Source organism: Xiphophorus maculatus, chromosome 11, assembly GCF_002775205.1.
Source record: "Xiphophorus maculatus strain JP 163 A chromosome 11, X_maculatus-5.0-male, whole genome shotgun sequence".
Classification (NCBI taxonomy): Eukaryota; Metazoa; Chordata; class Actinopteri; order Cyprinodontiformes; family Poeciliidae; genus Xiphophorus; species Xiphophorus maculatus.
The window spans coordinates 30,178,833-30,192,066 of record NC_036453.1 but is presented as its reverse complement, the minus strand read 5'-3'; the positions used below and the strand labels follow the sequence as shown (position 1 = coordinate 30,192,066).

General features: G+C 38.2%; 1 protein-coding gene across 7 annotated transcripts in view; it reads left to right on the top strand.

Moving 5' to 3' along the window:
- Positions 1–13,234, top strand: part of LOC102217187 (protein furry homolog) — a 62,345-nt gene that overhangs the window by 39,912 nt on the left and 9,199 nt on the right. For 5 of the 7 annotated variants that reach the window (XM_023342023.1, XM_023342018.1, XM_023342017.1 and 2 more), the window contains exons 33-56: positions 991–1,241; positions 1,333–1,479; positions 1,945–2,113; positions 2,205–2,295; positions 2,427–2,500; positions 3,417–3,567; positions 4,628–4,731; positions 4,951–5,042; positions 5,122–5,215; positions 5,324–5,543; positions 6,169–6,320; positions 7,166–7,353; positions 7,436–7,530; positions 8,565–8,763; positions 8,855–9,079; positions 9,331–9,529; positions 10,030–10,127; positions 10,368–10,538; positions 10,781–10,921; positions 11,034–11,219; positions 11,442–11,606; positions 12,587–12,661; positions 12,818–12,988; positions 13,172–13,180. In XM_023342023.1, coding sequence (XP_023197791.1) covers positions 991–1,241; positions 1,333–1,479; positions 1,945–2,113; positions 2,205–2,295; positions 2,427–2,500; positions 3,417–3,567; positions 4,628–4,731; positions 4,951–5,042; positions 5,122–5,215; positions 5,324–5,543; positions 6,169–6,320; positions 7,166–7,353; positions 7,436–7,530; positions 8,565–8,763; positions 8,855–9,079; positions 9,331–9,529; positions 10,030–10,127; positions 10,368–10,538; positions 10,781–10,921; positions 11,034–11,219; positions 11,442–11,606; positions 12,587–12,661; positions 12,818–12,988; positions 13,172–13,180 — 3,467 coding nt within the window. The remainder of the gene's footprint in view (positions 1–990; positions 1,242–1,332; positions 1,480–1,944; positions 2,114–2,204; positions 2,296–2,426; positions 2,501–3,416; positions 3,568–4,627; positions 4,732–4,950; positions 5,043–5,121; positions 5,216–5,323; positions 5,544–6,168; positions 6,321–7,165; positions 7,354–7,435; positions 7,531–8,564; positions 8,764–8,854; positions 9,080–9,330; positions 9,530–10,029; positions 10,128–10,367; positions 10,539–10,780; positions 10,922–11,033; positions 11,220–11,441; positions 11,607–12,586; positions 12,662–12,817; positions 12,989–13,171; positions 13,181–13,234) is intronic. The other 2 variants (XM_023342020.1, XM_023342024.1) reach the window with 1 other exon arrangement.

Here is a 13,234-nt window from a genome sequence, read left to right as displayed (position 1 = left end):
TTGTAACTCAGAAGGGTGAAATTTATTTCAATATCCAAAAATAAGCAGTATTAAATAAGCTGGTCTGATATTTTTTTTGTCTGAAAAATATCAAGACAAAAAGTTAGCAAAAAGCAGCTGAGAATGTTTCACTTAGAATGATATCATTGCTTAGCAGAATGTCCTCCTTAGTCATAAATATTTATGAAGTGTCCAAGCCCCAATTTTATTCTTCCAGTGAGAAAAAGGGAGTCAGCAGAAATATAATCAGAGACCAGTACCTTAGAGACCTAACAGACTGGTTACAGACAGTTCAGTTCTTCATTGTCCCACATGGGGAAATTTTGTGCGCAGCAACATTCAAGACAGTCAAGGCAAAATCCTATGCAGAGATGCAACTATGCAGAGAACTGCTTTTTTATTTAAGCTATCAGGGACATCAGAGGAAATTTTTTCTGACAAAAGACAAACATTTATAGTAAAAAAAAGTATTATCTGTGAAACCTAATGCTGACAAATAACATCTGTGGTCTTCTTGATGGTTTTACTGTTGACTCCCTCAGGAGATATGCATTTCCTCCCTCAGCTTTGGGTTGTTCCCTAATTTGGAGCCAAGAATACAATTGATTCATAACCTGCCATAACTATTCAACATATTCTTGTTTGAAATTACTTTTTTGGCCATTTTCCGTCTGTTCCCAGAAAGCACGTCATCACCTATCTATCTTTTGTTTATTTGCTTGTACAGAATATTTTTCAATTCTTAATGTTTCAAGATTTTTAGGGTTTGATATTTGGCCCTAAAATTCATTTAACATCCTGAAATGAATCATTATTAATTATGTCCAGATTTAACATCAAAAGTTTATGATTTTATTTTGTCCACTCTTCAGTTTACACAGCTGTTTAGCCTTTTTATCAAAGCATAGAGTATTTTTAACACAATCTTCACTAACTGAAACGTGCAGAAACTCTGATTATATTCTCTGACATAATGTTTTTGCCATGCAGAGGTGAGCCAACGTTTCCCCACTACACATCCTAATGGCAGACAGATCATGCTGTCCTACCTGCTGCCTTGGCTTAGTAACATTGAGCTGGTAGATACGGGGCTACTGCCCCCAGCTTCAAGTCCTTGCACGCCTGAGGAAGAAACCCGCAGTCAGACACAGGGCATGACCCCCAGTCTGAGAGGGAATGGATGGGGGTCCTTGCAGGCGACGTCCTTGGTACTCAACAACCTCATGTTCATGACCGCTAAGGTATGAGGATTCTTTGTTTTGCGCAAACCTTTACAATTCATCAACAAAATTTTCCGAGTTATAAGTAGATTTTTGGTGTTTACCTGATCAGTATGGAGATGAAGTCCCTGGACCTGAGATTGAGAATGCCTGGAATGCTCTGGTGTCCAATGAGAGGTGGAGCAACAATCTGCGAATCACGCTGCAGTTCCTTATCAGTCTGTGTGGCGTCAGCAGCGACACCACATTGTTACCGTATGTAAGTAAGATATAAAATCCTATTATTTGAGTTTCTTGAAGAAACCTTTTGAAGGGATTCCTGTCCAGCTTGGAAAAGTATGGAGATATATGGAATTTTGTTTTCATAATTATTTAGTCTGAATAAATATAGAAGAAGAAAATAAAGTGTTAAAAAAATATTTGTAATTATAATGTTCTATTTATTCCCAACTCTATGTCTATATCTCTGTCTTTCTTTCTCCCTCATGTCTTTCATTCTTTTCTTTCTTCCTTGTTCTCTCACTTCTGTCCTTCATTCCCCCCAAGTATCCTTCTCTGTGTTCTTTCTCTTTTTTCTTCATGCATATCTTCCTCTGTCCTTCAAGCCCTTCCTTCATTTGTGCAATACTCTTGCATCCAGCCATTTATTCTTTTTATTCCTTCCCTCTCTCTATAACTGAACTAAACAAATTAAACAGTCTTTCCAATTCTTATTGTGTTTCAGATTAAAAAAGTGGTGATCTACTTGTGTCGAAACAACACAATTCAAACGATGGAAGAGCTTCTGTTTGAGTTGCAGCAGACTGATCCAGTCAATCCTGTAGTTTTGCACTGTGACAATCCTCCCTTCTATCGCTTCGCTGCCAGCAGCAAAGCCTCGACTTCACAGACAGGTGAACAGATGTTTTTTTTTGGATTTTGTCTATTTTAATGTGACAGAAAGTCTGTAGATCTGAATTTCTAAAACCTATTCTTTATTTGCAGGCACCACATCCAGCAGCAACACTGTGGTGGCCGGTCAGGAGAACCTACCAGACACAGATGAAAATAAGCTGGTCAGAGAGAATGGAGAGCGGTTAGTTGCATTTCCCTGTACTGAGAGTCAAAGCGACTCTAATCTTACTACAAATAGAAACCCCCCCCACAAATGACAGGAAAATGTAGAAACTTTGAGACTGATTTCCACCTTTCATGTCCTACATTCAGGAGGGCGAGGGCTCACAACAGGCTGGAATCCCGCTACAGCAACAGCTCCGGAGGTTCCTACGAGGATGAAAAGAGTGAGTTACCTTATGACAATGACTATTAAAAAGTCCAGAATCTACGTTGTGTCTGGTCTTAAAAAAGCAGGAGGTGATGTGAAAAGAATGTAACAGTATTCTTAATATTATTCCTTTTAGTCTAAAATATACACTACTCTAAAGCTTTAAGCAAGTTGTTACTATTCTGGTAAAACTCTCCAGGGTGAGTCAAAAGTAGCTGGTGGGAATTTCCCTCACATTTTCAAAGTTCTTTGTCTTTTGTTATGTTTGGCAAATATTTTGCTTCTTAAAGAAGCCTCATCCCGGTTAATATCTTTGGCATGTGTTTGTTTTGGATGACCTCCATTCAGATTTTTAATCAAAGAAATATAAAGACATTGCCATATTACATTGGGTTTTATATAGCTATTTAATGTTTATTAGCAGTCAATATGGTGCATTCACTGCTTACATACAAAGATAATTGATGGCCAATCAGGACCTGTCAAGCCTAAAATCATCTGATCACCTTCCAACTTCTTGGTTCTTATTTATAGTAGCTTAGCATGAAGAGCATACATCAGATAATCTGGTTTAACAGTATCTTCCAAGCAATTATATTTTAGAAAACTACTGAACTTATAGGTTTTGCCTCTGGTGGTTGCCTGGAAACCTGTTCCAGCTGCAGTTAAAATAACATGTAGTTGATTTATAATGGATTAAGAATGTCTTTTTGTTTTTTATCTAATTGTTGGCTGGAATTCTTTCTTATACTTACTTTAAAAAAAAGTAATAAAACATTGCCTCTAAATATAATCCCATCTATAAACAGCCTTTAGCTGTAGTAGCTCTTACAGGACTTTATCTAACACTGAAAAAAATAATGATTCTCAGTAGTCCAAGTGCAGTAGGATGAAGAGTCCTTGATTTTATTTTTGATGTTTTCTTTTTGCAGCTGACCCTCTGCCACCATACGCTGGATGGCTTCTTGGTGTTTTGGAGACCAACCGGCCTCAGCCATTACCCATGCCTGTTAATGGGGGCTGCTGGGCACCTCTGGTAGACTACCTTCCAGAAACCATTACTCCCAGAGGACCTCTGCATAGGTATTCACATGTTGATTGGAATTTCAAACCAGTGGCACAAAAAGTGTGTATGCACTAGATGTGACACATATACGTAGGTGCTGCACTAAAGAAGGCTCCAAAGCAGTGGCGGAAAAATTCTTTATAGTCAGCATTTTCAGTGTTCAGCAACTGTTTGTACTTATATAGCTGATGGGAGTAATAACAGAGGCATGGCCTTCCTTCACCTCTACTCCTGTCTGTCACTCACTCAGACACTAGAAGCATTAGACAGAAACCAGATAAACCAGATGTTGTTTATATAGTTATACTTAGGAGGATTTACCATGTTTTGTTTCCCACTTGCCTAAAATTTTTATTACAACACAATGCAAGAGATGGGACTGTTTAACTTCGAGAACCTTGAGAATCATAACCTTCACTTTTGCTTCTTACCTGGTTTTCCTGTTTAATTGTTTCCTGTTCAAAGAGAAGCTTAACAAGTTCCAGGATGAAGCAAGCACATAATCAGTTTTGACCATCATACTTAATTAGTTTTCACTGAGTAACAAATGCACCTATCTAAAGTTACTTCCTTGTTTAACCTGTCACACATCTCTTTGTGCCAGAAATGACAGTGTAATAGGCTTGTGTTTGTCTTTGGGTTTTTTTGCAGTTTTGATTCAACTATTATATTGTTCTATCATGTATGAAAGAGAGAAAGCTACACTAAGTTGCAAAGGTATTCATACCCCTTTGGTTTATTTTAGACTTTTTGTGATAGACCAATACAAAGTAGTGCATTATTATAAGGTGTGAGGAAAATCTTTTTTTAAGGGGGCCAGGGGGTAGGACGGGATTGAGGGAGCTGAGCGAATCTGACACTAAATAAACAACCAGTTACTGTAGAAGGATTTATGTTAATAATTATTGTAAGAAAGGTCCAGTCAAAGTCCAATTGAATATAACCTTTTCACATTGAGTAGAATTACCAAGGTGTGTTGGAGACCTTTGTAAGAGCGTTGTGTGTGAAAAGAGAAAAAATAAAATGTTCATTTATTTTGCCCTCATGATTCTTGTCTTTCTTCTTGTTGGCCTTTAGGTGCAATATTGCTGTCATCTTTATGACTGAAATGGTGGTGGACCACAGCGTGAGGGAAGACTGGGCTTTACACCTGCCCCTGTTACTTCACGCCCTCTTCTTAGGTGGGTTTCTGCAATACACACAGCTTTGATCTGCTTTGACCTGATTTATACAGGTCAAAGTACATCTAAAAAGCTCATAGCTCTTAATTACAGAGATAAAAGTGGAATTAATGGAACACTCAGCAGTTAAAAACAAGGCACATACTTAGGCAGTGTTTTTCAGCTTATTTTGCGCAATATACCTGATTTTCCTAACTTAATGTTTATTTGTATTTCCAGGTCTTGATCACTACAGACCAGAAGTTTATGAACACAGCAAACGCCTCCTTCTTCACCTCCTTATTGCGCTCTCCTGCAACAACAACTTCCAGGTCTGAACGCACTGTGTTAACAATCCATTTGCATTCTCAATAGCAAGACTGCTAACTTTATTTCTTTCTGTGTTTGCAGGTAATAGCATCAGTGCTGATGTTGACGAGGGAAATCACAGACAATAAGACCCTTACTATTAAGTCCAGCTACCACTCAGAGTATCAGCAGTCACGTAAGTAGTAAATATGATATTCCTGTGCTGTTTACAGTTCTCAATACTTATTTGCAGGGGATAATATTTCTAGCTCACATTTTAACCCATGTTGTCACATTTCTTTAGAAGCGCCTGACTTCCTGCGAGAGTGGCAGGCGTCTCCTGTGGTGGACTCGGGACTCAGTTCCACCTCCAACTCATCCTCTGCCAGTCTGGGTGGGGGCAGCACTGGAGGCAGTGTTGGAAATTTGCCCCTCGTAACTCCAGATGACCTTGAAGATCTGGAAAATGCACCCAATGAGACGGATGAGAAAACAAACAAGCTTATTGAGTTCCTCTCCACGAGGTAATGCCACAGAGACACTTGTTCTTGGGTGCTTTAGAGCAGTGGTTCTCAAATGGGGGTACGCGTACCCCTGGGGGTACGTGGAGGTACTGCAGGGGGTACGTGAAGCTTTTCAAAATATCTTTAAAAAATCAGTAGGCTCCTCATAATAAGTCTTGGGAAAAATTATTTTGTAAAAAGTTCGATAAAATATAAATGTGTGTTCATGCACTGAATTTTATATTCAGTATTTAGTTTCAATATCCTTTAAAATAAAACGGACCCCCCCACCAAGTTAGTTTGACCCATGGACCCAGGGCACTCCAATGACCTGTCGTTATCATGATTACACTGTAACTATGGAGACGTGGCTAAAGCGTAGCAGCAATGCTTCTGAAAGTACAGATAAAGTGAAAAAGAAGGCACTGTACCTCTTTTTTATTCCAAAAATGTTTTGCCCATGTCAGGGGGTACTTGACTAAAAATATATTTTTAAGGGGGTACATCACTGAAAAAAGTTTGAGAACCACTGCTTTAGAGGATGTGTGTGAAGAACATCTTTTTTTCTTTCTGTACGCCGTGTGCTGTGTGCACGTTTAAGTGCTTGTTTAACTTGTGTGTGGTGCTACTGGTGGTGGGTATACAGTGCCTGGAGTACTGTGTTGTTCTTGCTCAGAGCTTTTGGGCCATTGTGGGCACACGAGGACATCACTCCAAAGAACCCCAACTCGAAGAGCACAGATCAGCTTTCCAACTTCCTCCGACATGTTGTTTCTGTCTTCAAGGAGTCCAAGTCTGGTGAGAAACCGCTTTTCTTGGTATTAAAACTACAAATACTTTTTGTAATATTTACTATTTACTAAGAGTCAAATATTGAGCTATAATCCTGTGAAAAGTGTTTAGTTGTTTATTTGTTTTTTTTTTGTCCAACTAAATGTTTCAAATGATCAAACTAATTTTAATGTCACAAATAGCCTGAATAAGTAGAAAAATCAGATTTCAAATGATAATATTTATAACTGGTAAATAGTCATCCAGACCAGCCTGGTTTTATGTGAAAATTATTTTTTTCACAGTGAAACATGAACAACTTGTTTAGAGCTCAATTAGATGTACACCTGAATTTTTACTAATCTAATCCAAAACCTTAATTTTGGTTATTAAAATCACTTGGAGATGGACCTACGGCTGTGATTTGGTTCATTGTTAAACTAACAAAAGTACGCCTGCATTTGCTTGATTTTTTTTTTGCTCTTTGCTAACTTCATCTTGTCAGACGGGTTTTGTTTAAGTAATTTGATTCCATAGATCAGGCAGTAATCAGGCCTGGGGTGATTATTGAAGCTGAGCTAGGCTTCCAAACAATATTGCCAATTGCTATAAATTCATAATTCATCAAGGGAGAAAGTTACTTTCTCACATAAGGTCATGTTGGTTTGGAAATTTATGTTCCTTTAAAGAATTAATTCCTAATTGAGAATTGCGTTTAGTATTTACTCTTAAATGTTTGGCAAATTAAGTATGCCAAAAAAGCAAAAATAAAAGAAAGGGACAAATACCCTTTTGAGCATTGTATATTTGATACATTTAAATGAGTTTCCATGTGTGTTTTTCTTTATCTGTTCATCCATCTTTCTGTTCAGATTTCCACCTGGAGCAGCAGCTGAGTGATGTGGCATTGCAGACAGCTCTGTGCAGCTCCTCACGTCACTACGCTGGGCGATCCTTCCAGATCTTCAGGGCCCTCAAACAGCCAATCAACAACCATGCCGTCTCTGACCTGGTCTCACGCCTTGTGGAAGTGGTGGGAGAACATGGGGACGAGGTGCAGGTGAGAGTTAAAGTTTTCAGGCTCGAGGCATAAAGCAAGTTTGAGACATACCTGAGTTATTTATTTAGCTTATATGTTTCAGGGCTATGTGATGGAGGTCCTGTTGACGCTGGAGGCTGTTGTGGTGAATCTAGCAGAGTGTCTGAAGAATAGTGATCTCATGGCAGCTCTCACAAGGTAGGATTTTTCATGTTTAACTGCAGTGCACTGCAGTGAATAGTACACAGAAGTATCAAATGTAATATTAGGTGTGTAAAGGTACACTAAAATTATGTAATGTAACTTTTCTCAGTATGATTTGATCAAGAGAAACACATCTTTTTTGTTTGAGTTATATTTTAGATCCTCAAAGAGTGTCTAGGAAAGATGTAATTGGAGATTTTTTTTAAACTATTTTCAGTTACGTAATTGCGGAAAATTATATAGCCAATCTTGGATAATTGGTACCAGAATAAAACCACCTAAAGTGTTTAATGACTATGATGGTTATTTTGGATTGGATAAAAATGTTTATATCACTTTGGAGCTGTTTTGATATATAGACAATCGAGTGTGTGAGTGGTCCCTGAATGCACCTTAAAAGTTCAGCTGTTGGGATTTTCCCTATCCTCAGAGGAAATCCTTCTAGGATGTCTGCTGCTGCTTAGGATATTAGGCTGACTGCTACTACGGGTGGCAGGATTTGGACCTAAGCTTTGTTTACATTAATTTTAAACTTGCTTCTGGTCAGTAATTAAGCAATGTTTTGTAAAATGCTCACAACCCTTTGGTCTGATTCTTCTTTCTTTCTCTATTATTATTGTAGCTCAATAAAATTAAGCATAGTTTCCTGAAACATCAGACTTTTGTGATAACTCTGTCTGTGTGTGTTCAGCTTCAAAACAAAAATGCTTTTGTTTGATACACATGCATTTTGAACCAAAGGGGCTGTACCCAAAATTTCTGGTACATATTAATACACTGTTGTATCCCTAGTAAGTATTTATACCCCTTAAATCTTTCCATATTGTCGCTTTACTAGAGAAAACTTAAGTTTATACCTTTTTTTATTTTTATTTTTAACCAAATCACATAAGCATATATATTTATTGTGAACATTATGATTTCAAAAGATTTAACCAAATTTTGAGCTAAACAATCTTCTGTCTTAGAGAGATTAAATGCAGTGGGAATATAAATGGTCTCATTTTTTCGTTGTGTTTTATTTATAGAACATCCTCACCAGACTTTGTGACTAGTGACAAACTGATGAACAGAAAGAGCACAGGTCAGCTGAACTTCCCTGGCCCTGGGTTTGCTGGTCTCTCATCACAACGACATCAGCGCTCCTATTCTGTCCCCAAGAAATTTGGCGAGTGTGGTAACATGTTGAGTGATCCTCCCCGCAGTGCAACTCTGGATCGTATACAGGCAAGACAGACAATTTTTTTTTTTATCAATCTTCAATAATTAAGTCTACAGTAGTACAACTTCCTAATTCTAGTGTCTTTTAAACTGACAGGCTTGCAACAGTCATGGTCTGTTGTCCCGCGTAGCGAGGACCCCAGGGTCCTGCACATCATCGACCAATCGTATTGATCCTAGTGCGTTGTCAGACCCTTCACACGTTTCCCATCCCTCATCAATCCTGGCCACGGTCTTCTGGGTAGCTGTGTCACTCATGGAGTCAGATTTTGAGTTTGAATACCAGATGTCTCTCCGACTTGTTCACAAGCTGCTGTCAAAGGTAGATAAGGTTGATACAATTATAAGAACAGAGATTACGGCAGAGTGACTGGTGAAAGTAAAAGAATACAACCACTCTTTAATGACTGTTTGTGCTATTCTTTATCATACTGTCAGCTAGAAAAATGTTCTTATAAAACATCCCTGTAAAAGACATAGCGGGGTGACTATAACATTCTTCACTCTATCTACAACCTTATGGTGTATATAAAAAAGTTTTACCTTAGGAAAGCTAAACTGCTTCTTTTGCAGGTGCCCTTAGACAGAGCGGAGAACCGTGAACGACTGGAAAAGCTGCAGGCTCAGTTGAGGTGGAGTGGGTTCTCTGGCATTCAGCAGCTTTTGCTGAAAGGTTTTACCTCCCAGACGACATCTGACCTGACTTTACAACTATTCTGCCAGCTCACACCGGTGTCACGAGTGCCTGTTGTTGATAGCTCACAGTCTATAGGTGAGTGATGTTAATCAGCCTTTTTTTTATCTTTATATTGTTCTGTTGATAGCAGCAGACTTAAAGATGTACATTTGATGTACTGCACAACTCTCTGTCTTGCATTTTTCATTTTCTAAATGTAAGAACAATAGGAGAAAATGTTTTTCAGATCTTTTTAGACTTTCTCCAAATTCAGAAGTTTACATATTTACGTTATTGTTAGTTCCCAAAATTAATCTTGTTTAAAAAAAAACAACATGAAATCAACATTTGGGCTTTTCCAAATTGTGTGAAGGAAAGGCAATATTAGTGTGTGTAAACTTCTTAATTAAAAAAAATATTCTAATAAGCTGTCGAGCTGCTCTAAAACCGTAAACTGTAAATCAGATTAGGTTTCCTGATCTGATTAAATCAGAGACAGTGAGAAAAAGGGTTATGTGTCTTTTTATGTCATACATGTAAATATGTAACTTAATTTGATTCTATGAACTGAAATCCAGCTTCTTGTCTGTCTGCAGGATTTCCTCTGAACGTGTTGTGTCTGTTGCCTCACCTCGTCCAGAACTTCAGCCATCCAACACAGTTTTGTAAGGAGAGCGCTGAGAGGATTGCACAGGTGATTTTAAATTTTCACTGCTTTTAGCCTATTTTATTTGTGTTGTTGGCTACAGTACTGTATGTTTCCTCGATGATTTTACTGGAAATGACATGAAGCAGTAAAGATCCCACTTTTTGTGTCTGAAAAAATAAAAATTGGCTGCAAACTTGGTGGAGGATCAGATAAAACGCTGCATCAGTTCTGGCATTGCTCTGTGGTATTTGGCTCTTTCTTTCTAAAACATTTTACGTTACTCAGGTGTGTCTGGAGGAGAAGAACACAAAGCTGTCCCATCTGGCACATGTGATGACTCTCTATAAGACCAGATCCTACACGCGTGACCCTTTCTCATGGGTCAGTGTGGTCTGCCGCTACCTCCACGAGGCATTCTCTGATATTACACTCAACATGGTCACCTATATGGCTGAGGTAAAAGCTGCCAAAACATCCATTATTTACCTAGGTTTTTTTATTTTATTCCTAGATTTTTCAACTAGTTGGAGGTTAAGTAAGCGGAAATCTGAGTAAAGATGCCATTCGGCTGCTATTTTGCTGAAGTTTTTTGCATTTAATTTTTATGAAAGGACACTGAGTCACTGTGACACTCCTTTTAATCAGGAATTCTGCAGTTGCTTTTCACTTACTAAAATATCTGCCTCTACATGTCTCAGCTGCTAGATAAGGGCATCCCCAACATGCAGCTGCCTCTCCTTCAGATCATCTACTGTCTGCTCAGTCACATGGACCTGACAGCTGTTCAAGTCAAACAGTTCAATGGTGATGTCATGAAAACAATCGAAAAGTTTGTCCATGTAAGTCCCACTGTAGTTAATTCCTCTATATTATTTTTATTTTTAATAGAATTAAATTATGTTAAAGAGTCCCCTGCGTTCTATTTATGCTTTTTAATGTGTTGTTTTATAGACAGTACACTGGAAGGATGCTTTAAACATCCTAAAACTGGTAGTTTCACGTTCTGCCAGTCTAGTACACCCGTCGTATATCCACTCTCAAGGAGATCTTTCCAATCTTGAGGTCAGCAGAGTGTGGGATGGTTCAGCTAAGGCTCTGCCAGGCAAAACCCTGGATTTCACATTTGACATCTCTGAGGTGAGTACAAAGCCCTTCTTAAGCTCTTTATTATTTTTACAACTTACTTACACTTCCTATATTATATTTAATATAAATTCTCCCTGTTATTACGAGGTTAATTAAGACAATATAGAAATGTATGAAAAAGCATAAAAGAAGCTAAGTAAAGCACAAAAAAGAACAGGACAGATGCCTTTAACATAAACAGATTCTGACACACGCTTTGTGTTTCTCTCACAGACACCAGTTATCGGGCGTCGCTTTGATGGGCTCCAGGGTTCTGGGGGCAGAGAGGGGAAGGCCAGAGCTATGGCTGTAACGCGAAGCACCTCCTCCACCTCCTCTGGATCAAATTCCAACACCATCCTGGTGCCTGTCAGCTGGAGGCGTCCACAATCATCTCAGGTAGTTTAACACCCTGAAGGTGTCTTCTTCTTTCTTACCCCCATGTAGATATTTGTGCGTTTTAAAATAGTTTTTACATTATGCTCCAACTGTTTATGTGGCGTGTGTATTGTGGGACGAAAGTTTAAAATGTACAGCAAGCTACTGTGTAGGGACAGAGTAAGCTTACTTTTTTCTCTTTACTTTTTCTACATTTCTGACCTTCTGAAGGTAAACATTCAATGCTCAACACACAATGAGTGCACCATGTGGTGAGCCAGTTTTTGCAGCTTTAAATGGAAAATAATTCAGACTAGTCTGCCTTGGCTAAAGCATTTAGCATGCAACAATAAATTAATCTTCATCAGTGAAGACAGAGTGTCTGCATAGTATGTCACAAAATTAAGCAATGTTATTATCAGGCCATAGCTGAAGTATTTAAGTTGTGGATATGTAAATTCATCTAGGTTCTTAAAGGTTATTACAAAATGTGAATGATGTCTATAAAGTATGTATTAGCCTGGCTTAGCCAGAGATTAAATTGCACAGCCTAAAGACTCTGATATGTAGAACGAAAAGGATGCAGTGTTGTTCTGTTTTTTTAAAAGCCACATATCTTCATACATGAGTAAAATTTAGAACAGGTAATGCAATAATGCATGTGGGGTATAAAATTTAGTTACTGCACACTGATCTTTCACAATTCCTGGTTGTCTTTCTTCTTTGAACTACAATGCTTTGGCCTTGCTATAAATTTTCTACAGTATTTTATTTGATAAAGGATCTAATTTATCAAATAAAATACTTAGTTTTTTAAAATTGTGATTAAAACAAATGTGTACTCATTTTTAGATGCTAAACATGACAAATAAAATTAATGAATGATTATAGTTTTCTAAAAGAATACAATTCCTTGTATATATAATGAATGATAACTGAAGCATAATGCTGTGTAGTTTCTTGTTAAATATTTTTATTCATTGCTGTTTTGGCCCACACAGAAAAGAACCAGAGAGAAGCTAGTAAATGTCTTGTCTCTGTGCGGACAAGAAGTGGGACTTACCAAGAACCCATCCGTAAGCTACTTATTAACATTATCATACAAGTATTGCAAGTATTTCCTGTTTACCTAGTATAACAAAATCATTGTTCTCCTAGTTCAGGCTTTTGTGTTTATCCAAAGTTGTCTTCATTAGCTCACAATGTTGACTCTTTATGTTCATTCTGCTCAGGTCATTTTCTCGTCCTGCGGTGACTTGGACATGATGGAGGTGCGGGAGAGCGGGGTTTCATCAGAGGAGGGTGGCACCAGAGAGGACACCCTGGATGACACTGCCAGCGAACAGCAGTTCAGAGTTTTCAGGGACTTTGATTTCCTGGATGTGGAGCTGGAGGATGGGGAGGTGACAGAGATTTGACTGAATACAATTTCCACCACCACCTATTCAATTTCTCTTTTTTTTCCTGTTTTTTTACTCTATTTGAGTTTTTGTCCTCCTTCTATATCTAAAGTGTATTCCTCTGTTGCTCCTTGTCTGTCTCTCTATCTAACTCTGTGTCTTTCTCTCTCCTCCCCTGCTTCCCAGGAGCTTCAGGTAAGTCGTCCCACACTAATTACCTAACACAAGCTTTTATAAGCGCATTGGTGT